The sequence below is a fragment of the Scomber scombrus genome, chromosome 11 (assembly GCF_963691925.1).
Source record: "Scomber scombrus chromosome 11, fScoSco1.1, whole genome shotgun sequence".
Classification (NCBI taxonomy): Eukaryota; Metazoa; Chordata; class Actinopteri; order Scombriformes; family Scombridae; genus Scomber; species Scomber scombrus.
The window spans coordinates 9,880,121-9,905,440 of NC_084980.1; the positions used below are offsets into that span (position 1 = coordinate 9,880,121).

The 25,320-nt window shown below is 39.8% G+C and overlaps 2 protein-coding genes across 3 annotated transcripts; one reads left to right on the forward strand and one right to left on the reverse strand.

The window, feature by feature from the left end:
- The first annotated feature begins 1,203 nt into the window (after positions 1-1,203).
- Positions 1,204-22,087, forward strand: cdc73 (cell division cycle 73, Paf1/RNA polymerase II complex component, homolog (S. cerevisiae)). 2 transcript variants are annotated; one of them, XR_009926962.1, is made up of 18 exons: positions 1,204-1,334; positions 2,025-2,130; positions 2,334-2,403; positions 2,598-2,660; positions 2,831-2,883; positions 3,244-3,332; positions 3,545-3,758; positions 6,832-6,930; positions 8,183-8,261; positions 8,933-8,997; positions 17,558-17,615; positions 18,448-18,483; positions 18,600-18,687; positions 20,202-20,363; positions 20,885-20,985; positions 21,114-21,255; positions 21,351-21,640; positions 21,790-22,087. XR_009926962.1 is itself a non-coding variant. In XM_062428756.1 (17 exons), exons 1-17 carry the CDS (start codon positions 1,204-1,206, stop codon positions 21,385-21,387), a joined length of 1,593 nt encoding a protein of 530 aa, XP_062284740.1. In that variant the 3' UTR covers positions 21,388-22,087. The 2 variants fall into 2 exon arrangements, 1 of the variants encoding a protein (XP_062284740.1); XM_062428756.1 differs by having other exon boundaries at positions 21,351-22,087.
- Positions 10,854-13,817, reverse strand: LOC133990442 (beta-1,3-galactosyltransferase 2). The gene is made up of 2 exons (XM_062428758.1): positions 13,322-13,817; positions 10,854-12,578 (listed from the first exon to the last, which is right to left on the reverse strand). The coding sequence occupies exon 2, from the start codon at positions 12,436-12,438 to the stop codon at positions 11,164-11,166; it is 1,275 nt and encodes a 424-aa protein (XP_062284742.1). The 5' UTR covers positions 12,439-12,578; positions 13,322-13,817; the 3' UTR covers positions 10,854-11,163.
- Positions 22,088-25,320: the final 3,233 nt, after the last annotated feature.

The following is a 25,320-nucleotide window of genomic DNA, read 5'->3' on the forward strand; positions in this document are numbered from 1 at the left end:
GTATTTTCTTCATGTAACAATAATGCCAATGTCTGGGACAGTAAGTCACTTGTTCTCATACTTTAGTCTGAATTCTATGCATTGCATTTGGGATTTTACTGTACTATTGTGTCCAAAAGGACAGATCATAGTTATTTAATAACCGTTTACCTAGATTGAATCTGCTAGGACAGTAATGGTTCAGTATTCTTGATGTAAGAATGTCCGTTATGCAAAAACTAACAGATAATTGCTACCTTAGCAGAATAAAATTAATTGAATGTACCAATGCTTTTGTAAACATGACACAGAAGAGATATAAAGCACAGTGCTTTATATTTTTCTTCAGACACAGAATAAACACACAAAGCTTGGGGTGTTTTAGTGTTAGGGGCCACTTCATTTTTGGGAAATGGAAGCAAACGAATACAGTGGTGCTTCTTGTTGTAGTGAACACTATTTGCTGTAATTACAGACAGCATTAACATTCAACATGTCACTTATCCTTCATTCTAGTGTAATTCATAATGAAGAAAAATAAACTGACCATGTTACTGTGAATGATTTTTCTCCACACAATGCTGATACTGTCATTTTCAATGTTAAGACAATATCCGCTGTCTTTTTGACCAAAGGTCAAAATACTATAATGCTAAAATATATATGTTATATATGATTGTTGATACAGCATTTGTAGTTGAAAGTCTGACACGAGAGATAGTTATTATGAGGTTTGGTAGTTCACAAGTGTTTCATCACTATGGTTAACTCTTTTCCCATTATGTTTGTTGTATCCATATTGCTTAACATCTAAGTAATTGACTGTAGTGGCAATGTAGACCCTAATAAACACTTTGCTGCTCTTCAAATATTGCCGTGTTTTTGCCTTCATATGATTTCAAAATGAACATCTTGACTTTCTATGACTTTCCAATTCCTTTTTGTGCACATCACTGACTGGTGGAAGTGTCCTTTAACAAGTCTTTGGGACTGAGCCAGGATTTCCCTTAATTAATAATTACGTTTATCAATGTCGAAATATACCTGACAATCCTGAATTTAAAAAAAAAGATACTAGTTTAGATAGTCCTGTGAGCAAGGAGGAATTGGTCTGTAATTTAAAAAAAAAAAGGCAGTTTCACTCACATCAGGCATCCTGCGAGGCCACATGATGTTGATAACTGGGGGCCTCGCAAACACACTTCTACATCTAGACAAGTGAAGATGGCGGATGTGTTAAGTGTTCTTCGTCAGTATAACATCCAGAAAAAAGAAATCGTCGCTAAAGGAGATGAAGTTATATTTGGGGAGTTCTCCTGGCCGAAAAATGTGAAGACCAACTACATAATCTGGGGGTATGTCAGCGCCAAACATCTATAAATCTCGTTTGTAGGCCTGCAGTTGAAGCTAATCTTTACCTTGTGCTGCTAACGGCGGAAAGCTCGCTAGCAACCAGATGCTAAGATGCTAACCTAACTCCTCGATGTTGTACTTCAAAATATAAACACTCTTTGGTCACTTTGGCGTTGTACTTCAGTAGTGTGCTGTAGACCAGTGACTTCTTGTGCCACATTTAATACGTGTCAATTTGTGCTTTAAAAAAAGTTGCAACGTATTTACGAGAGACGCACAGCTAAACTTGTTGTAGAGATGTGATGCTAACTTGTTAGCGACGTAACGTCAAGCCTAGCGCTGAGTTGGGTTCCCACAGACTCAATAAATTAAAGTCATGACTATAAAACTTTGTTTACAGTGTGAAAAAGCACACTTAGATAATGATATGCAGGTAATGGCGTTGTACAAGCATTAGTTTATTAGCTAGCCGGATAACTGTTGATTGTTCCGTGTTTATGTGACCAGAGTTTGGTAACTTTGATTAGGTAATGAACTGTATTTACTTCATAATCCAGACGTATTCTATTTAATTTAGACGAGCTTTAACGTGCCACCTGAAGCCGTCTATGTACATGTTAATCATTTGCTAAGCTGGTGTAACAAACTTGGGTGCTATTTATGGTGTTCTTTGCTTGTGTTTCTACCTTCAGAACTGGCAAAGAGGGCCAGCCCAAAGAGTACTATACTTTGGACTCTATCTTGTTTTTGCTCAACAATGTGCATCTCCCGCATCCGTCCTATGTTCGAAGAGCTGCAGTAAGTCCTGTGGAATAATGATCATTATGCCATATTCTGTCAGTGTCAGCACATTGCTTATTGTGATGTGTTATTTCAGCCTCTTTTTTTTCTTTTTCTTTCCTTTTTTTTTTTTTTTAGATATTTGTGTATAACATCTTTTACATTTCTTCACAATTTGCCCTGAAGGTATTTTTGGTGACAAAGTTGTGTGTTGTTTATAGACAGAGAACATCCCTGTTGTCAGGCGACCTGATCGAAAGGGCTTGCTGTCATATCTCAATGGCGAGAGTTGTAAGTATTGCTTGTATTGTGAATGTACATTATATTACTGTCACCTGTAGGCAGTTTACAGTTTGTTTCCTCATGTGTACATCGTGTTGATTTCTTGTAGATTTTGATTCTCTTCAACATAATCATGATCACATTAATTGATAAAGCCCTACAAGTAAGAATGTTAATGCATTTTCTAATTTTTTTCTTCACAGCTACGTCGACCAGTATTGACAGAAGTGCGCCTATAGAAATAGGTTTGCAAAGGCCAACGCAAGGTTAGTTCACCTCCTTATTTTGACGGGTGCTCTGTAGAGCTGCTGTTATTGAAAACTGAGATTTCACATATTTTAAAAAATTAAATAAATAGCATTTCAGTCAAGAATGTTTGTACATGATGCAAATGAGCTTTGCACACTTTGATAATAGCATTGTTTTGTTGTTTTAGTCAAAAGAGCAGCCGATGAGGTATCCTCTGAAGCCAAAAAACCAAGGATTGAGGTAAACTGACATGAAATACCCTCCGCTAAAAGTTGGATAGTTAACAACACTTGTGACCTTATATCACCTACATGCAAGGCAAAAATAACAGTGGTTAAATGGATGACCGTGAGGTTCCATGTAGTGGACAGTGTAAATCAACAGATTTCATTACATTTGAAATATATGAATGTGAATAGAGAATAATCTGTAATAAATTATTATAAATGCTAATTATACCACAGGAAAACTAATCAATCTTACAGTCATTACTTACGTCACTTCATATTCTAAATTATTTATTGACTGTAAATGACAAACAGACAGTCACATGTTTAATTTTTAGTTTGCTAATAGTGTGCACTCTGCTTGCCCCCTAAGGATGAGGAACGAGTGCGTCTTGACAAGGAGCGTCTGGCTGCCCGTCTGGAGGGCCACAAAGAGGGCATTGTGCAGACAGACCAGATCAGGTATAACTTCATTTATTTATAATATGCTTTCTGAGTGAAGTAAAAACCTCTCCATATTTAATTATTTAGTTATAATGTTTTTTCAGCATATTGTATCATAAGTAAATATTGATCAACGTTAATGCAATTTCAGTATCATCTTCTTTCTGTATAATAGCACCTGTGGTTCCTTATTGTATTTATAATAAGAACCCTTTTTCCTCCTCCTCCAGATCACTGTCTGAGGCCATGTCAGTGGAGAAAATTGCAGCCATCAAAGCCAAGATTATGGCCAAGAAACGTTCCACCATCAAAACAGATCTGGATGATGACATCACCCTGAAGCAGAGAAGCTTTGTGGACGCTGAAGTAGATGTCACCAGAGACATTGTCAGCAGAGAGAGGGTCTGGAGGACCAGGACAACCATTCTCCAGAGCACTGGGAAGGTCAGAGTCCACTTAAAGCTAATGATATCCAATATTCTTTGCAAGCACTGTTATTTCTCTCTGGATTACAACATTCCCAAAATGTTGGACTGCTCCTTCAAATACACCTGTGTCAGATTAGCACTTGTGGATTTGGGAGTTTTTTGTATTTTTACCTGCATAATAGTTCAGTATTACATTAATAGTACAATGATGGACTTCAGTCACAGTTTCCAGGAAAGCATTGTTGCAAAAACCCACTAGATTGAAAGTTTCAACTATCACATTTAAATTCTTGGGTCTTGAGGTTCATTCATTCTCAAGTACCCAAAACAACTTCTCTGAACTGCACTTAAGTTTCATACCAACTTTTACATTTTACTAAACATAAACTAGGATATAACAATATCTCATGTATAGCAAGGTGAAACATTTCACCATTAGATGGCAGCAAAAACACAATTTTCAATCTGTATGTAACACAAGATAATCCAGGGACATCTGGGTTTTTGCTGGGCCATTCAAGGACTCTGGTATGTCATGGTTCCCACATGTCCTGGAAAACCTGGAAAACATTAAGGCACAGCTCTTCTCTGCTTCTATCTATATATAACATCTTAATTTTGCTCTCAGATTGCACCAGAATGATGCATTTGACTTAAAGATGTACAAAATTTTCTTCCGAGGGTGCATGCCCCCAGACCCCCTACAGAGTCAGACGGTGATCCCACCATCATAGTCTATCAGGGCTCTAAACTAACTTTTTTCACTGGTTGCATTGGTGCGCCTAACTTTTTTTCTTAGGTGCACCAGCACAAAAGTCGACCATATCGCATTTAACACTGCAGTTTTACAGGTTCACGTTTTTTTTTCTTTATTTGAACAATTCCACAAGAAAGGTAACTTCACTGAAAAGTGTTGGTGCTTAAAGTGCTTCACTGAGCTGTCATAGCATTCGTTATGATTTTCGGACGGATCAGGCCTTAACGTAACATTCTTCAAGAAAAAGTTGTCAATCGTTCTTTTCATCTTGTCATCCGCGGCTACATGCACTCTACATCCACTCTCTCTGTCTGACTGCAGCACACGCATTACACACAGGATATCTGGACCACGGCCAATCAGAGGGGGGTCCCGCCCTTCACTATCTCTGATTGGTTTAGACCACGATATGGGCCTAATGTGTGTCTGTTGTTGAAGGTTGAACCACAGGGAGACTTTCAGAGTCGCTGAGATTTTTTTTTCCGAACAGCTGGTCGCACCTGTGCGACCTCAGATTTTTTTTAGTCGCACCATTGAGAAATTAGGTCGCACTTTAGAGCCCTGCCTGTGGGAAACACAGATTAGTGTATGCCGTGATCAGTTGTCTGTCGTAATGTAGCAGTTGAAAATGTCTTGGAAAAGTCCTGGAAAATTATTTCACGAAAACAGTGGGAACCCTGGATGTTCGTCTTTATATGTGCTCGGAGAGATTATTCTGTTGGGATATAAATCATTCAATCCTCACGTAGACAGTTTAATCTGAAATTGTGTATTTTCCATGCTGTGTTCAGACTGAAACAGCCTTGCGATAAAACAGTACAAAGAGCTGCAGTGGTGGGGGCGTGTTGTTTGAGGTACTAGTGAGCTAATAAATTATAATCAAGAAAATCGAGTTGGAGTTACAGATTCATGCATTTAAAGCCAAAATGCTGCACAGCAGTTTGTAAAACCCAGACAGGATTTTACAACTCTAGAAATCACTGTGGCAACTGTTTTATCTTTCATCATGACGATCTGTGATAAACAGTTGAATACAGGGTTCACGTAATCAGCCAGTAATGTGTACTTGCTTATATGTTATTGGCCAATGACACTCCTGCTGCATAAAGTCACTACCCCCATTTAATTGAATGGAAGGGCTTCTCACACTGAGCTGATATCACGCCACCTTAAGTGAGTTTTTGGAAGACACTTATATCCAGTTATATACAGTTCAATTACAATGAAGACTGATGTGTTTCACCTTACTGCATATGCCTTCTGGTAAAGAATATTATTACATAAAACAGCATGCCTCATAATACTATGCTAAAGCTGTGATGTGCCTGTAGATGGCAGTACTCACTGTTTTTATATAGAATATTGAATAGCCAACTTGAAAGTTATACTACTACTATGCAGGATATTCCTAAAACCAATGTATAGATTCATACAGAAGTAATCCCTCTCAATCTTTACTCTTGAACCACTAGAAATATGTGGTGATGTATGTATCTGCAGAGACTCTACCTGTATTTTCTCATTATTTTGCTGTGTTCAGCACACTATGGGCATCAACCCTGGAGCAGTGTTTTTGTAGCCCCCAGCCAATAACAGCACACAGGTGTGAGGCTCGTAGCGTAGCGACCAGGTTATGTTACTGCCTCCATCTTTAATTAGTAAAGACATATTTTCAATTTTGTTCAGAATGAACAGCTCCTGTGAATCCCACATTTTGTATAATTGGTCCCTTTGCATCAAAGCCTTTGGTTAGATTTCCTGAAACACTGATTTTCGTTTCGCTTCTTGTTAGGGTTGGGTATCGTTTTAATTTGATCGATTCTGATTCCGGTTCTGCTTATCGGTTCTGGTACTTATCGATTCCTCATTTCGATTCCATAGAGATGAAGAAAGGAGGAACCAATGTTTAGGTAACAAAACATATCTTTATTCTGAACATTCATAATGCCCAAGCAGCAATGGAAGCAACAACACCTGCCTGTAACCACACCAAATAAAAAATAGCTGACTTGTTAGAAATTAGTGAACAGACTGAAGTAAAGAACACCATGTGAAATAAATGTGTCTGAAATACCTTTTAATACCCTAAATTGGGCTGAATGGCTGTTGCGTGTTGCTTTATGATGTAGTCACCTACAACATGTCCTGACAGGTAATGTAACGTAGGAACTGATAAGCAGAACTGAAATTCAAAAAAGTTGTTGGGTACCCGGAAGTGGGTATTTTGTTATCGGTTCTAATTTGGAACCGAGTTTCTTCTAGTTTCTCCTATTTCTTCTAGTTACTTTTTTGTGCAACTCATCAAATCTTTATCTGTATTACTCCTCTGCAGAACTTCTCCAAGAACATCTTTGCCATTCTCCAGTCGGTGAAAGCCAGAGAAGAGGGACGAGCACCAGAGCAAAGACCAGCACAGAACACTACTCAAGTGGTGAGAATGTCTTCTTCTGTCTACGTTATATACACAATAAATTCCAGCTCCTTCACATTTTCAAGGTTGTTTAAAATGCACTAGGCATCAGTCAAAACATATGATTTATGGGTTGTGTATATTAAAGGTTGACTAATCAGTGCCAATATGATGTTTTACTAACTATCAGTATTGGCAGAACTTGGCTCAGATAGTGGACGATGGGTGTTCAGCCTTATATCTACTGCTGCTCTACTGAAAGCATGCTGTCTCTGTTTTGCCAACAAATATGGTCATTTAGAATTTGGCTAAATTTGACCCAAAATATGTTTCAGGCAAAGACTCAGACCAACGCTGGGCTGTAGAATAACCTGCAGTTTCTGTATTTGCTCACTTTACAGACACAACAGCAGTATATGTTGCTTACAGTCTGCAAGCATATTTTTTCTGCTACTAAAACCCACTAGTTTTGTGCAACCTCAATAATTACTGCAACGTACAACAACAAGAACAGAGGAATTTATTATGTTTCCACTTCTTCTATTTAAAAACTTCTCTCAGCTGACTCAGAGACCCTACGGGGTGGCAGAAGTCATAAAACACATCCACAAACATTAAAAATACAAGCGGAGGAGATGCTTTTCCTGGAGAGAATGCAGACATGTCCTGTTTCCTCCATTTTAGTATCAGTCTCCTGTGGCTGACTTTGAGGGGAAAACATTGCTCAAAGAATAAAAAGAGCTTCCACCCACTCAATTATTTTACACAGTGGATTTTTTTTTACAGTTTGATGATTAATATATTTAATCTTAGTCTTTATTACTTTGAGTTTGATCTTCAGTGATTCAGCTTTATTTAGGTATTTACAATTAATCAGCTATTGTCTCTTTCCTACTCCAAACTATCATTATTATTATATCAGCTTTTAAAAATCCACCAGTGGTCGACCTCCAGTGTATACCAACAACAAATAAGCTCTCGAGCACTTATTTTTTTGTTTTTTTGTTGATGTATTTTTACATTATAAACTATTGAAGTCACTAACAGGAAATGCTGTCAATTTAAGGACATGCCTTGGACAAATTTCTAAAAAAGAATTTAAAAAATACAGAAAAGGCTGACATGAAGTTGAGGGTTGTGTTGAAAAGCCCAGTAGCTATTTAACACCTCACTACAGAGGAGAGTCTACAAATGGCTTCTACGGTTTTGACTGTGTGTGAGAGAGTGTTTTGACACATATATAATTAGTTGTGTTATTCCATATCATCTCCAGGACCCGTCCCTGAGGAACAAGCAGCCTGTCCCCGCTGCCTACAACAGATACGATCAGGAGCGATTCAAAGGAAAAGAAGGTGAGTTTCTTTGTGCTTTAGTGGCTTATTTTAGTCTTAAACTGTCATAATAAAGATTGCCTGTGACTGTAAAGGCATATACCAAGATGCTGGACCAGTCGTCATTCAGTCTTCTTTGTAACGTCTTGCTAGCAACTTGTAATATCTTCTACAACAAGGCTAGAGTTGTTGTAGACTTGTTGTTGTATTGTATTTCTAAATGTGGAAGTGAAGTATCAGTGACCTACAGATGAAATAGCTGGATTTATTTTAGGAATAATTGATGGCGAGCATCCAGTAGTTTCTATTTACAGAGCCCATCACCAGACACGTGTTGCACATTTACAACTGGTATGAACATGTGATCTGTGTCTGGATAAGGAGAATCACATTCATGGAGGGTATAAATGTATGCAGAGTACATCGTCTCGCCAATAAATTACAATAACCTACAAATCAATACAGCGGGGATGCCATATTTTGACAAAACAATAGAGATATGGTTGAATTTAATAGATAAATTCAACCATTAAGATAAGTTGATTTAAGTGGGGACACAGTATGAGTATGAATTGAAAGGTGCAAACTTGTCGAACAATATTTGGGCATTAAATGTAATCAGGCTTACTTTCTTTTGAAAAGGACCAATTTTATTCTGCCGGTAATCTGCAACTCGCTCTGTGTTTTCTTAGAAACGGAGGGTTTCAAGATCGACACCATGGGAACCTATCACGGCATGACTCTGAAGTCAGTGACGGTAAGAAGAGAGATTGTACTGTTTTGCTCACAGTGTCATAAGGAGACTAACCACACAGCACACAACGCACATCTGGAAAGACCCCTTTATAACTGTTGGTATCTGTTAAACAACCTGATATATTTACTGAAGACTTTATTTACTGTGTTTTTGGGGCAGTAAAAAAAGTACAAAATTGTGCAAGATGCGATCCCTGTGATTACTGCACCAGTAAAATAATCCCATTTTTCAATTTTAGTATTTGAGTAACGTGTCATGGATACATGGTGTCTACAGTGTCATCATAGATGTGCTCAGTGAGGTGGTTGTCTGTGTCTGTGTATTTTCCCACACTGAGCAGAAATGACACAAGTGCACATAAAACAGGTAAATATATATAAAAAATATTTATTTACAAAACACACTATAAACATAGGCTTCATGGATAGATAGATGAACCAATACGTCTCAATTCTTACACCAGCTATATGATCATTAATATAGATCAGTGTTTGTAATATAATAAAATACCTAAACTGACTCATGGGGAATACATTTTCTCAGATTTAAAGCCAGATCAAGACAACACTTTGGCTTATACATGAATCAGCCAGATGAATGATGCGTCAGCATTTTGTGCTTCCTTTTTAACTGACACTGTCAATTTTGGTGTTGTGTTTACAGCACTCATTGAACTCAACCTTTTAAGAGCTTAAGAAAACGTGCTAATGGAGTTATGTAGTGTAAATGCCTGTACTAAGTCTATAAGTCCTTTTAAGAGCAGGTTCTTGTGCTTGTTTTTTGTTTGTTAGGATGTCCTTTAGTTTACATTTGGATAACAGATTGTGCTTTTTAAAAATATTTACCAGAACAGTAATTAATCGAGATGCAGCTGAAAGTCATGCAGGTTTGTTCTGCCTCCAGCGTTGAATTTGTTCATGCCTGTCCACAATCTGATGCCTCGGCTGCCTCTGTGTGTTTTTCTTTTCTTATACTTTTTCTTTCAAGCTTGAATTGGTTTGCACATTCTGTCAATCTCAAACGTTTGACAGAGCATGAAGCAGAACTAGCTTATGTTAATCATAGTAATTGTGGACAAACATAGTGCATCAGCAATCCAGCTACATTAACATGACTGTAATGTAAAATAGCAGCACTTATGTTAGATTAACTGGATGGTTGCACTGTCAATTAAAAAAAAACTTTAGCTTCACTGAAGGACTTTTCCAGATAGTTACTTAGTTGTTTTTTGTCTGATATTAATATTAATGCTGCCCATCAATTAATGTCATGTATGTTTCTTTTTTAAAACTGGCGTAGCAGTAACTGCTTGTGGTTTGTTGGTCCATGTTAATAGTAACAGCTGTCTCTATGCCTCATACAAAGTCACAGTGTTCAAATGCAAAACTAAACAAGTATACAAGCACGCTATATGTACATTTCAGAAGTGACTAAACAATGTTGACGTGCAAGCATATTGTCCTCTGAAGTTACATTTGTATATATTTGTTTCAGGTGGGTCAGCAGGCGAGGGTAGGGCACAAATACTGCACATAACATGAAGATGCGCTTTTTTTTCTTTTTAATTGACTTTGAACTTGCCCTACAAAAAAAATCCACTTGTCCTGGACAAATGGACGAGTAGTAAAATCAAATCCTGACCCTCTTATCATTTTTATGATAACACCTGTTACTTATAGGGACCATTTATAGTACATTTAGAAGAAGCTAGCTTGTCTGCAACCATCTATAGTAGCTGATGTCATGTTCAAATTGACTTCACTGACTGTTTGATACACTTGGAAATGTTTATTGGCACTGTACCCTGTTCACTCTATTTTGAGCACGTGTCTTTATATATATAAAAGACACACAGTAGATGGGGGTAGTAGTAGTAGAAGAAAGCAGTAGTAGAAAAAAGTAAAGAAACACTCACTTTTTTTTTTGTAAAATAGAACTGTGTACAGAAACGTTATAAGACAAGACATATAAACGCTTTTTATCTCTGTATGACAAAATAAGCAACAGTTTAGCACTTCATCGGTTTTAGCACATTTTTGCAGAAGTCACATTTGTATGAGTTTCTGTACAGATGTGGACCTATCCCTTGATATAAAGTTAAGAAAGAGGGGGGGGGTGTGCTCATATAAATCATTTGATTTTGAGTGTAATTGTAAACTCTTTTAGTCACTGAGCTGCTTTCTCTCCATTCACCCTGCTATTGTGTGCCCTTCCCGCTCTTTCCTTTAATGTGTTGATGCAGGCGTTGTGTTTGTTGCTCTGCAGGTGATGCCAGTATTTAAGTAGTTCGTTGGGATGAAACCCGTGTGATGTTATGAGGTGACTGTACTTGCAGCTGGAGTAAGACACCCGCCAGTGGTTGAATAGGAACTCGTTTGGAGGTGGCGTGGGCTCAATCTGGAGCTTGGCCAGGCATATGCCCACATACACATCCTCCAGATGCAGGTGTGGGATACTCAGAGACGCCCTGTAAATTTTCTTCGCCAAGTCTCCGGAGAAAACATAACCAGTCCCAGAGCAGAAGGTGGGATACTTGTCAATGGGATACAGCTCGGGGGGCATGTACCACTTGCTGTTTTTATTTCGGTTGGGGGCATAGCCTCTCATGTTGTTGCCTGTGAAGTAGTTCTTCTTGGGATTCAGTTCTGGCCTGAGCAGTTTGTGGATGAGGTACTCCGTGTTGACAAACATGTCGCTGTCCGTCTTCATGACATAGCTGGCCCGCGGGCAGTGCAGCGCCACCCAGTTCATTCCCATCAATGTTTTTATGGTCAAGTTTTTGTAGGAATCCAGAAAGTCCTGCTGAATGATGTCATGATATCTCCGTCTTTCTGCTTCGAGCATCCTTTGCTGTAAAAGTCCCAGCTCTCCTTCGGTTTTCCCAAGCAGAAACAGGCGGATGAACCCCAAAGCCGGAGCCACACTCTCATTCCCCCACGTCTGCCGTATGACGTTCCTCGCCTCCACCTGCCGAGCTTCGGTGGCTATCAGCAGCACCAGAAATGGAGCAGGTCTGCCCTCCATGCATTTGTCTGGCTCGTTGATGATATAAGGGAATGGCCCTTGAGTTATTGTGCCACCGAGGTCTCCCTCTTCACTTTGGTTAGTGTTGGCCACCAGAGAGTTCTCAAAACTTGGGTCTCCCTGAGGAGGGGAGACAACCTCTGTCACGTGCGAGCTAATGTTCGCTTCAGCTTTGAAAGTGGGCTGAGGAACAATCACAAATCTCCACATCGAATGTTGGGAGCTCACGTTCCATCTGGCTTTGATGGTGTCAAGCGCTCCACCTCCGTACACCACGGGATGGCCTCTCCATCGCGGCATGCCATTGAGCCTAGGCAGCCACACCTGATGAACCAGAAAGATCAGCAAACCCAGCAGTGAGAGGAGATAGAGAAGTTTAGCTGTATGCGTACAGCAGTGGCGTCGTCTCCACTGCATGCTTCAGGCAGCACTGAGGCTGACCAGGTCGGCAGCTCCTGACCAGGTCTTGATCCCTGGAAGATTCACTAGTATGTGATGGGTCACCTAAGGGGCTGTAAGGTGCGAGTTTGCTTTAATATTGCACGCCAAGTTATTGCCTGGAGATGGGAGAGAAAAGGATATATTCAAGCGTTAAGATAGACACCACTCGTTATGGTACAATGTACATTAAGATCTAAATGACCAATATTATGATCGTTTTCTTTACGCTCTGATTTTGACCTGTAAAAGAGCTTTGCCCTTCCCATATTACTTTTAGTGTATGAATATTATAAATATATTCATGAGTGCAAAATCAAAAACGGAAGAATGAATATTGGCATAAAATGTATTTTCCTCCTAGCTAAGACTCATTTGTGCACCACTCTCTTTTGTGGCTCTACAGATGATTGATAGCATAATGCTAAAAATAAAACATTTTTCAGTTTAAATTTGCATATGTTTGCATGTGTGCAGTTTTAGTGCACTGTTCTGTTCCCTTTGGCTCCAGATTAGTAATGGCTCTTAAAATTACAGCCTATGTGTTTTGCATACTGCTAGCACCCTAAAGTGGAGTGTGGTGTAAGTTTTTTTTTGTTTTAATTTCTTTTGTTCCACTGAGCTACACACTACCATCTTAATGAACACCAAAAGACAAAGAGCGGTCTGTGAGCACTCACAGAAGCACAGTAAAAGACTTGTCAGCTGTCTTTTTGTCTTGTATGCTACAACAAAAATAGTGCTTCCTTTTTAAAATGGCACACCTATCACATCCTGTATAGTACACATCACCTGCATTTTAAAGCTTTGTTCTTGTCTTGAGCATAGTGTTGCGTGTTTGCATTTCATAGCATAAGCTCACCTGTTTTTAATCTATGTCCTCTTCTCTTGCTGGCGTCCATCGTTCCCCGAGGTGGTGCTCATCCACTCCCTCTAAAACGGCTAACACATCATGCTCTTCTTTTTATGTCAGCCGATACATTGGATATCTAGTCGTCATCAGGCACGAGTAGTTAGCTGCCGCACGCCAGTAAAATTAGTCTGTGTGTGCGTTGCATGGGCAGGACATGTGTCGGAGCTCCAGTGTTGCAGTCTCTCCATCTGCCTTGGCGCATTGTCCCCAGAGGATTCGATGCTGCTGCTGCTGCCGCTGGTTGACAGTTGACAGTTCGCTGCAGCTATTCAGTGTCCTCCCTCTATTTTTTCCCCCCGCATATCAAAGCAGCAGAGAGATGGATGATGCCTCACGTTTTTCTCTCTGGTTCAGCCTTTACGCTCGTCCTTGTTTCCACTTCCTCTTCAATTCACATGCTCTCATGTTAACTTGCCTCCTGTCCGTGTGCGTCCCTGTCCTTTCATTTTTTTCCCCCTTTACATTTCCCTCCCCTCGCCCTCCTCATTCAGCAGCCCTTCGTGCTCTGCTCCACGCTGTCGTTCTGTCGCCTGTGTGAAGGCTCAGAGGAGTGAAAGCTGCGGGGGAGGAGGAAGATGAACAAGAGGGAGCGCTATGAGTTACATGCTCGTTCTGAAAGGCAGCTCCAGGCTTGGTGGCAGCACATTCTCCCACAACGTCACACCGTCTCTGCTGCTGTTGCTGCCTGCTCTGTTTAAAAGGGGAGGGGAGGGGGGGGTTGGGTTCCTGACCTATTTGTATTCACGCCCACTCTCCAGAAAAGAGGAATAAAGCATTGTCTCAATTTGACGTGCTGTGAATCAAGAGGAGAAATGAAGAAGCCTTCATGTCGCTGCCTCCACACATTCTTAAGGGCTGCTGATTGCCTAATCTGATCTTACTCGCGCATTGATGGACAGCGCAGGTCATTTATTCGCAGTAAACGCGCCAGTCTCCTGTGCTTATGCTGAGTAGAAAACGCACAATTAAAAACAATTCTGCTGTGTTCGTTCAGCCGTGGTAGTCTGCACCCCCGAATTTTCATATTCAGGCCTTGTAATTTGATTCTACCACAGCAGGACCGGGAGGAGGTTGACAAAAGAGGGGTGCTTGTGTTTTTCTGCTGCGTGTGTGCCAAAGGGAATAATTAAACGCTCTGACAAAAGCGGCGTGTATGCAGGAGTGCAGTGTTCTTCATAGTAGCACAAGTTAGACTAACGGAAATATGTGTTCTGTCTTCTCATTAAAGAGCATTTTTAAAAGCAGCTGTTTGAACAGACTTATTGGTGTTCACAAGCTATAATGTTTTTTAAGGGTCACAAATGGACACAGTGTGAGATCCAATGGAGTCTGACCGGTCAGGCTGATTAAGCAACATTAACACAATATCTAAAAATACATCAGGAATTAAACGTGACAAACGTTTTAGTCATGTCAGATGTATTTCTGTTCATTCACACAGTTGTTCTCTTCGCTTTTTATTATCATTACTATTATTATTAGTATTATTATTTCGACTTATTCCTCTCCTGTATGTTTTTTTTGGTCAGCTATTCCTTCTAAGTATTTTGCATAGTAAACGCAAACACGCAGTTTTATTAGCTGGTTTCACCTCAGCGCTGTCCGCCAGTGTTAATTTCTTTTACCCCTCACATGCAGGTTACCTGACATTCAGATCTTGTCAGCGATTGAATACATTTAATACAATGATTTTTACATTTTCTACTTTTTGAAGTTTTTTTTCCCCCATAATTTTGTAACATGGAAGCGAATGAGAGAAATCTTTAAATCCTCTTCACACTTCTACTTTAAAGTTGTACTACTTCTGCTCACTTTCAGCTACATATGTCATTTCAACTTTTGAACGGGTCACATGAACTAATAAACTCCTCTTCAGCTTTTTTAAAATATCTTTTATAGTTCTCAAAGTTTTATGCTTTTTTTCCCCCCAGCCCTTTTCTGAGTTTCTAATGGGTGTGTATTGCATGGACTGTTCAGAGCCAGAGTGAGTGGCATCACACAGCGGTGCCCTTCAACTCTCCCATTGACTCTGATACTGTTAAGCAAAAACACAAAGGCTGCAACTTTGATATCTGAGTCATTTTTAACTTTAACTACGCAAATTAAAACGGCTACAGCTTCAGTAAAAAGCTTCTGGTGCGCACAGTGAAAAAAGTCAGGAAAACAACCTATAGGCTAGTTGTACATTTGGGTTATTAAATCCAAAATGTGCCCAATGTATATAGTTGTATACATGTGGTTGCTAATATAAACATTTCACTGTTACACTTAACCTGCATTTTTTTCTTTCTCATGCTAAACATAACCTGCCATTGTGCCATGTACGTGGTCTGTAATGATTGCATTAAGTAAACATAGCCACCCTGTAAACTGATTTGTTGGATTTACAAGATTACATCAATTTAATATCTTCCATCTACCTGGAAAGACCCTGATGGATGTTTGCTCACACCCTATAATCCTTTAAATACCGTATTGTAAAGCTGTAATGTCGAGCATCGTGGAGCATCTCTTGGTGCAAAGCGTAATATGACTGGAGAGGAATCACAAGTGCCAGAGCTGCTGCTGCTGTTGTTGCTGCTGAGCTGCAGACAAGCAGTTTTTCTGTAATTGACAGTGATCCTGCAGTGCTGCTGATAGACTCTGCCCCGCAGCTAGTGGGATGGAGGGAAGGGGGGGTGGGGGGTGGAAATGAATTTGGTGCCCATCAAAAGACCTTGGAGCCTGCTAATATTTGAGGTTTGGCCGTTTTTTAAAATATTTAATTGATATTCTTGTAAAAGTGCTGGCATCGTGTTGATGACCTCAGCTGAGAGCTTTTGTGCTCAGAGCTGCTTGCATTGGCAGGGGTTGAAATTTTCTGGCATCAGCGGACAGCACCGGGACAACGAGGCTTTCTGGCTCCTTCAGAACAGTTCTTATTGCTGATGCTGGAGGACAGCGTAAATGAATCTTATGAAATATTCACACACACTCATTATTTTTTACAAAGGAAACGTGGCTTGAATCCTTTATTTTAGAGGCATGATAACAAAACCTACACACACACTCCAAAGCGTTTAATAGTCTCAAACTCTTTTTAGATTTTTAAGCATTATGACCTTAACCTAATATTTGTTTACACGTTTAACATTTAAGGACAGATTGATAAATGTGAAAGCACCCCTATTAAGTAAAGTGAATAAATAAAATCAAATGATGTGACCATAATCTACCAGCTCTGTCAGTTCTGTCAGCAAAAAATAAGCATGAAAATGATATCTGTTACATTACTTCATAAAAGGAAAATCAGATGGGCAGTTTTCACATTCCCCCTGCATTTCATAATCAATATGTTAACAAACATACATGTTACAGTTCTAAAATCAGCACATCTGGATGAAGCATGAAGGTTGAAGCTAGCATAGACGCATAAATGTTGGTTCACTTTAGCTATACCAAATTTAAGATGTTGTTATTCTTTCCCACATTGTGCAGCAGCTCTGATTTATGTGCTTGGATCCTTCTGCCTTCTAGATTGTAAATTGTGTTTAATTAGCATCAAAAGTGTATTACGTGGACATTTCTGTTCAACTCTGATTCATTTATGATATAACCATCTGAATTTTGGAATAATGGCTGACCGTCAAGCACAACAGCGTCTGACAGAATTGGCACTCGACAAACGTCATCGTCAGCACAGTCAGCCAGGTCCAGCCTGCGGGAATGTCACAGCATTATTCACTGGATTGTTGCTAGAATGGGACCTTTACAGTACCCCACCCGCTCCCTCCCTCTTATAGCCCCCCTCCTTCTTTTTCACCACACGCACACACACGCACACACACGCACACACGCATTCACGCATTCACTTCTCCACAAGGGATCAATAGTGACCTGCGGGTGAGTGGAGGATGAGAAGTAAAGAAACTCATTTTCTGAGGAGAAATCTCCATAGAAAAGGGGTCACAGCCTTTAAATAGAACTTTTCACATTTTCCCATTACTCAACTTTATTCTTAATCCTCTTTTTCTCCTTCTACTCAACTAATGTTTTTGTCTCAAAAATCTTCTTCAGACCCATTTATCAGCATTCAACTGGTTGGGGGTTTGGATTCATATGCACACCAGCAAAAATGGCAGAAATCTCTTCGCCTAAAAGACATGTAGTTTGGTTTTTGAATATGACCGTTGATGTGTTTTCCAGGAAGGGGCATCTGCTCGCAAGGCCCAGACCCCAGCACTGCAGCCTGTCCCACGTCCAGGTTAGTGTTCAATTCAAGGTATTTACATACAATCCATGCATAATGTCTGCTTACAGTGTTTTTGTAAAGGTTGCAGGTTGCTGCAGTTGTTTAATAACTCTGCAGTCTGTCTTGGAGTTTACATGTTATCTCTGTGGCAGGAGGAGGAATCGAGCATGATACCAACACTTGATAATTTGTAGGTTTGACGTAAAACAAAAAGAAAAGTGCTCAGTGAGCGTTTTTATCTCTCTTAGGTAAATTTAACAAAATGTGTATGCAGCAAAGTAAAAATCTACCTTTTGAACTGCCTCAAAGCAAATGGAGTGACTTACATTAATGATATAATTTGTAAGTGGAACTTTTTCACAAATTCTTCTCTGCTTTTGCAGAAGAAAAATCACGAGGATCTTCAGCCAGTTTTAAGCAGAAAACTGGTTAAACTGTCACAGATTGTATAATAGCAACTTTTGCCATGCGTGACATATTTACACATGACCATACTGTCGAAAATATGCACATGATTTCTGGATCTGTGAAAGGGACTTTTGTTTGGAGAAGAATCCCCTGTCTGTTTAATTCCTCAGCAAAGACTGATCCTCCGCTGCCTTTTCCTGTTTGTAAGAATCAGAGTACAACAAAGCAGCATTAGTGTGTGTATGTGTGGAAATTGATGAGCTGATAACTTCCCCCTCACACATTTGCGGTGCAGCAGGGAACTACGCTCCATCAGGTTTTGTAATTTTAGCTTTTCAAATAAGCCGTCTGCATTTCTGGGAAGTGTTGCTGTTGGTGATATCTATACTACGTTTGTATTTACACACAAAGGCACTTTTCTTGTTTTTCTCTTTAGTTTCACAAGCCAGACCTCCACCAAATCAGAAGAAGGGTAAAACACTTTCATTCAGTTACTGTGTTTTTAGGATTGATTAAAAATCAACTGTACAATACATGTTTCGCATTATAAACCAACTAACCAGACTTTTATAATAAATCTCTCAAAAGGGTCTCGGACACCCATCGTCATCATCCCAGCTGCCACCACCTCACTCATCACAATGCTCAATGCTAAGGATCTCCTGCAGGATCTAAAGTAGGTTTATATTCCTATTACACTTTTAGCTTTTTTTTTTTTTCTTTTAATCTATGTTCTGTTTTCATAATGAAATAATATTTTTTGCTCTTCAGAATGTCATGTCAAAACCATTAATACTGAGGTAGGAAGTTAAACATTTTGAAAATGTTCATTTATAACACAACACATGTAATCACAACTTAGTTTGGTGTATGAAGATTTTTTTAAATGTAATCATAAAATGACAATGAAGGTGTCCCAGTATGCAAATATAAGCCAGTTGTTTTCCTTCGCAATTATTAAACTGACTTAATTGAAGAACACTGCAGAACATGTTGTACTTAAAGCACCCAATGGCACAATATCCTTTTTCTCTATATGTCTTAGAATGAACTGTAACCCATAACTATAGCAGATAATGAGATTCAAGAAATGTTCTGTAATGATTTTGAGTTATGTTTGAAAAACCTCTTGTGGTGGTTAAAAACACATTTTGGGGGATTGGTTGATAATGTGTAAAGGCAGCTTAAGGCTAATAATAAGGAAACTCCTGTTAGATTGACAGGAGAACGATAAACACAAATCCATATTTTATTTAAGATTTCACTGTTACGTTGCTGTTGTGGATACATGTCGTCTTTGTACGACATCAGCGTTTTAGGGGGTTGATGTAGTTTTAGAAGAAACAATCTGCCAATGTCTCCCCTCCTTCTAACTGACCGTGAGATACTGAAGTCTGCAACATTAAATTACACAAGTCCTGGTTTCAGATGTTGAAGTTAAAAAAAAAAAAACGTCGTAGGGCATTAAAGAACTTGACCTCACCATCAAACCAGTGAGAAGATCAAAGACCAAACAGCACGGACTGAAAACTCCTGAAATGATCAATTCCGTTCCAATGTTAACTGAAGTAGGAGCTCCATCGCTCATGATGAGGAGCTGATGGAGAAAAAAAGGTTTCCAGGACCTGGAATGAATGTCTGTTATATTCAAGTCCTTGTCAAACGAGTTCACACAATGCTGATTAAGCCTTTCACCACCAGATAAATCTCTGTATTTCAAAGTATACAGAGTTTTTAAGTGTCATGTTGGTGTGACATTCCTGCGTTGGCCATTTAACCGCTCAAAACAATGTATTCACCATTTTACAGTCTCAACATTAGGTTGCAATCAGTGGTGAACTGGCCATCGAGCATACTGGGACAAATCTTGGTTGGCTGACTGTAAAATCCGTTTTTTGGCCGATGGACCTTCAAAACATATCCGTTTTTAACAGCCCTCTACATGAGTGTGTTGCATGCCTGTGTCAGCCAATCACAGGCGAGCGAATCCATTCCTAACACTTTGCTTGTGTAGTTTTAGTTGTGGAAAGGCAATTTTCATAAAGATACAACCTTTTAAACTCCAAATCGAACGATGGTCCCACACACAGCGCCTCAACATCCATGTTACATTAGCTAAGCTCTAATTGGACAGACATGTAACGATGCAAAAATGAAATCCTATAAAGTAGAAACTTTGTTCCGTGCTAGGTTTCTCACATCAGAAGAGAAGAAGAAGCTGGGCCTCCAGCGCGACAACGAGGTTCTGCTTCAGAGGCGCAAAGACCAGATCCAGCCCGGCGGCGCGTCGCTCACGGTAACCGTGCCGTACCGTATCATCGATCAGCCGCTCAAACTGGCTCCACAGGACTGGTAAGCAGTTTTTTCTGGTCAATTTAAAAAAAATAATAAAATCAAATATATTTCATATGTGCACGCAAGCATTGTTTTAAGGTAGAAAAAAATGTGAAATTACCATTTAAACTGAATTTTTGTTCGCCTTAGTCAAAGCAAAGAATGGGCACTCCTCAGATCACTCACCCATCTGAGGAGGGACTCTCAGTTTGAGTCATTTGTATTTGACAAATATTTTCTACATGTAGTTATTTCAGGAAAGGAGGGTGCTGTGGTTTCTCCTCATATATTTAATGTCCACGAAACCGTTACACACGCTTATTTGTTACATCCTGTCAGGTTGGTATCGTACCAGGTGTGCCGTCGCCTCAATCTGGCCTCCTCATGTTAGAATATAGGATGTTTCATTTTACATTCATTCACGTTGGCACATTGAACAATGAAACCACAGCGTTATATTAAGCAGCATTTTTGGTCCCATCTGGCGGTTTCATCTGTGCATGAGCATCTTGACAACAACCTGTGGATGTTTCCTGCAGGGATCGGGTGGTGGCCGTGTTCGTGCAGGGTCCCGCCTGGCAGTTCAAGGGCTGGCCGTGGCTGCTGCCTGATGGATCCCCTGTCGACATTTTCGCCAAAAGTAAGCGATACAGAATGTTAAACGTTTTTAAAAATGTAAACAGTCATAAGCTTTGTGGCTGGGATATGTTATGTTATTTATAATTTGGCTGAATTTAAATTTTTCATGTGCGTGTCCCGTCCGTTCAGTTCGAGCCTTTCATTTGAAATACGATGAGGCAAAGATAGACCCCAACGTGCAGAAGTGGGATGTGACCGTCCTGGAGCTGAGTCGTCACAGGCGCCATCTGGACCGGCCCGTCTTCCTGCGCTTCTGGGAAACCCTCGACAGGTACTTAGTCTTTATTAGTTTGCAGTTTGTATAATTCCTGAAGACGTTTTGACACAAACTCACCTTTCTTCCTTCCTTTCTTTCTTGTTCATCAGATACATGGTGAAACACAAATCTCACCTCAGGTTTTGAGCCCTGATCACAGCGTCCACCTCAGATAAAATCCCACAGATGAATTCTTTGACCTTCCATCTCTCCTCGGTCCGCCTCGTGCAGAGGTAACCCCTCCTTGCCATCCCATCTTCCTACCATGACACCCCCCCCACCCCCTTGGTAACGGGAGAAGAAGAAGGGCGGAGTATCCAGTGGACTCCTCCCTGCAACACTTCTTCGAGGACTCCTAATGCAATACGCTGGATATGTTGCTCTGGACAATGGAGAGGAGGTTTAGATGATTTTTGTGTTTTTGTTATTGTTTTCTAATGTTTTCATGTAGTCAAAATAAAAATACCAAAATATGTTTTATATTAAAAAAAAGGCAACATACCATGGAAACAACTTAAATGACATATTAACGCAACAGAGGGAGAAGAGGTTTGCATTTTTGTCCTTGGCAAAGAGCGATATTGTGAATTCAGCTCGAACTGTTAAGATTGAGAGGAACGTGAAACCAACTCTCGGTACAAACAAAATGGCCACCGAGTTTGAGGGAAAGACATTCTCATCACTTTTTTTGTTTTTTATTTCGGGTGTTTGTGGTCTTAATGTACATATATGATTTAAAAAAAAACTGTCAGCTCTCTGAGCAGAGAGGAGGACACAGGTAAGTGATTTGTTAATACTTTAGACAAAAACGACTGCTCTGACTCAATAAAGTGCTCTCAGTCAAGCAGTCAGTTCCTAGTTCTGTTTTTTGTCAGATCAGCACATCTCTCGGTCATGCAATGACTGTTTTCTTCTTTGTTAGTGTTGTGGTAGAGGAGAGAAACGAAAGAAACTATTGCTTTAATTCATTACATGAATATAGACAATAAAGCCTCAGAGAAACAAATGTCTGTGTGCTGCCTATTGTTGATGCTAGGTGAACATGACGTTTGATTCAGATAGGTGACAAATCAAAGGAAAAGACTAATGAAAAGAAAGATAATTGAGTAGTTTGGTGTGTAAGATGATAATTAAGGTGTACCCGTAAATGGTTTCCCTTTATCTGTCACCATCTGTGTATAACAGTTGATTTACATGGAGGGAGAATACTGTACCTCACACCCACAACAGCTTAACATCCTGTTTACTGCATGGTGGTAATTTAGTGTCATGACATCCTGCTGTGAGTCAACCACTGCTGCTTGATGACGTTTAAATAAAAAAATAAAAAAATCACCTCAAAGTAGGCTTCAGCCCTGTGCAGTGCATCCATGCAGATGTGTTCACCAGCGCAGTGAGTTTAAACAGTGAGGAGAGGTTTGTACCTGCTGTACAAATTTCATGACATACAGTAGGTTTTTTTTGTTTGGTTGTTTTTACAAGGTTTATATGTACAATACATGTTTTCAAACTGTTAAGCATTAAAGAAAGCAGTAATGTCACTTTTGGCAGGAAGCAGGTGTAAATGTGTGCAGTACATAGACTGTATTCCACGCCAGTATGTGCGTTTAGTAGCCATAATCACGAATGACTGCAGATTAACCTTTTTTTTTCATGCAAAACACGAGTCAGGTTCATAAAATGTGAGAACATGAAAATAAATAAGAATCATGTTTCTGTTACTTTAGAATGAGCCCTTGTATCTACATAATGAGCAGGTCCCCTTCCACAGAGCTCGCCATGTAGCACTGGCATGTTATTACATTAGCCCAAACACTGACTCTTAACAGTTTCACATCCACCATAGGTTCTCTTACACGCTGGGGAGGGGGAGGGGGTGGTAAGAATGTAACTATGAAACATCAGTGTGTTAACATTGACGCATATTTTTTCTTTTTTTCATTTAACTAGGAAGTTCCTTGAGTTCAGAATCTCTTTTTCGAGGAAGACTTAGCCATGATAGCACACTGTTACAAGATTAAAAATTATAGAACAAAAACAGACAAGGAACAATTATGGAAAATAAAGCATGTTAAAAACAGAAAAGGGACAACAGACACATGATACAAAATCCAGTTTGGAAGAGCGATTGCATTCTTTAGTCACCCTTTTTTCTTTTTTTCCCCCAGAGCTTTGAAGTCTCCTTGGGAGACAAAATGATGTTAGCATTTAGCTCAAAGCACCACTGTGCTTGATGATGGTCAGTTAAAAACAAAACCTAGACATTAACTAATACTTATTATTCAAAAATCATTACCAGCATTTCAAATGAACGCAACAAATATTTAACAGCTGACCTATTTCTCGTCTACAATGAAGCAGGAACTTGATAATTGAATTTTTGACTACATTATTTCCTGAGGCTGAATGAGCCCAATGCATATACGTCAGTTTGTTTTCAGATTTTGAGGTGTTTGTATTGCTCCTCTGACATGTCCTCCATGCTTATAGCACTCTTAATTTGTAAAATTGACAGCAAGTAAAGCAATGTGAAAAATGTTACAGAATAACACTTTTGCTATTTTCTGCCTTCTGTTCTGTGGAAAACCACACTAGGGTGTTGTGGGTTGTCAATGTGTTTGCAGCCCGAGTTGCATCAGTGTTGCATTCAGGCAGCAGTGACAGCCAGTGGTCCTGGGCTCAGTTCCTATGAGTACAGTCACATCACATGGCCAGAGGCGTCAACGCACTTCTGAAAGAAGCGCCTCTTTGCATCCGTTTGCCTCTGTGTGTGTCTTAAGAGAGGGAGATGGGCGGGAAAAGAGAGCGTAATGCGCACTTATAAGAATAAATATTCCTCTCATGAACCTCACATCTCGAGGCCGCACAGTCAGAGCTCACAGATTTCCCCATCCTGCTACTCAGAGATTAGTGGAGGAAAAATTCACCTGGAAAAACAAAATCCTGTATTTATCATTTAACTTCGGCTGAGAGCTTTCTCCTGTGAGGTCAGGGTGAACTTTTGCTGCAATGGATGCTCAGTATCATGTTTTCATTCCACAGACTATGACAACTGAAGATGTAGGTTGACTGCAAGACTGCAGCTGTGAAGTCTGTAGATGATGCACTGCTCAGTTCACACAATCTGGAGGCAATTTGCACAAATAAAAAGCAAAACATGCATTCTAAGAGGTCGTGATTGTAGCATGCCTTCTGCAGCTGGACCAGACAATGATGAATTTCATTATGCCAGCAAGGCCGGCCTTCATCTGCCACACTGGCACAACTCAGCGTTTCATTTTCAATTCACGGAGTGGGAATGGATGGATCGAATAAATTGCGAGAAGAAAATCTTGGATGAATGAAGATGTAGTGTGACAAGACAGAGGATAAATGGGGGGGAAAACCCAGGAGGAAACTAGCAAGTGAGCGTCCTCATCAATCAGCATGGGCAGGATGCGATTAGTTAAGCAGATAGTAGAAGGTGAAATCAATACAGACTTTTGGAGGGCTTGGCACAGAGAGGAGGATGATTCACATCCAGATCTCCTCCTTCTATCACAACATCCAAGCTTTCTACCACACATCACTTTCTACAGTCAACTTGGCAGTGATACAGTCTTTGTTGTGGGTTCCACAATTCTGGCAGTGCCAAACGAACTGTCAGGTCTTAGTATTAAACAATAAGCGAATGCACAATAACACATGCAACTCAGTAAAAGAAGATGCTGGTGCAAAACACAAAAACATAAAAAATGACACCTATTAGACCGAAAACACATCATCAAGACGTTTTTTGCAACGTTTTCTGATGTGGTAATGTTATTTTTATAATGTTTCAATCCTCAGACAATTTCAGTTTTGCATATTTATAATCAAAAGTAAGAGAAACGCTGTATACAGCAGTATTTTTAGCTAAATTTACTTAAAGTTGCTGGGGATTAAGCAAGGTGGACCCAAGAGGCAGGAGAGGCAGGGGAACTGTTCAAAACACAGGTTTATTGCAAACGGAGGGTGCTGCTGGACAATAGCAGTAGTTGGAAGAGGGGAATCGGACTGGACTCCCTCCTGGGGCAAAAGGGAACAAAAAACGGACCACTC

Bases quoted from the DNA above. Each gene is read 5' to 3' on its own strand.
- LOC133990442 (XM_062428758.1), bottom strand. From the start codon at position 12,438: ATGCAGTGGAGACGACGCCACTGCTGTACGCATACAGCTAAACTTCTC.
- cdc73 (XM_062428756.1), top strand. From the start codon at position 1,204: ATGGCGGATGTGTTAAGTGTTCTTCGTCAGTATAACATCCAGAAAAAA. The intron at 2,661-2,830 runs GTTAGTTCACCT...TTGTTGTTTTAG, and splicing joins TTTGCAAAGGCCAACGCAAG to TCAAAAGAGCAGCCGATGAG. The intron at 3,333-3,544 runs GTATAACTTCAT...CTCCTCCTCCAG, and splicing joins GTGCAGACAGACCAGATCAG to ATCACTGTCTGAGGCCATGT.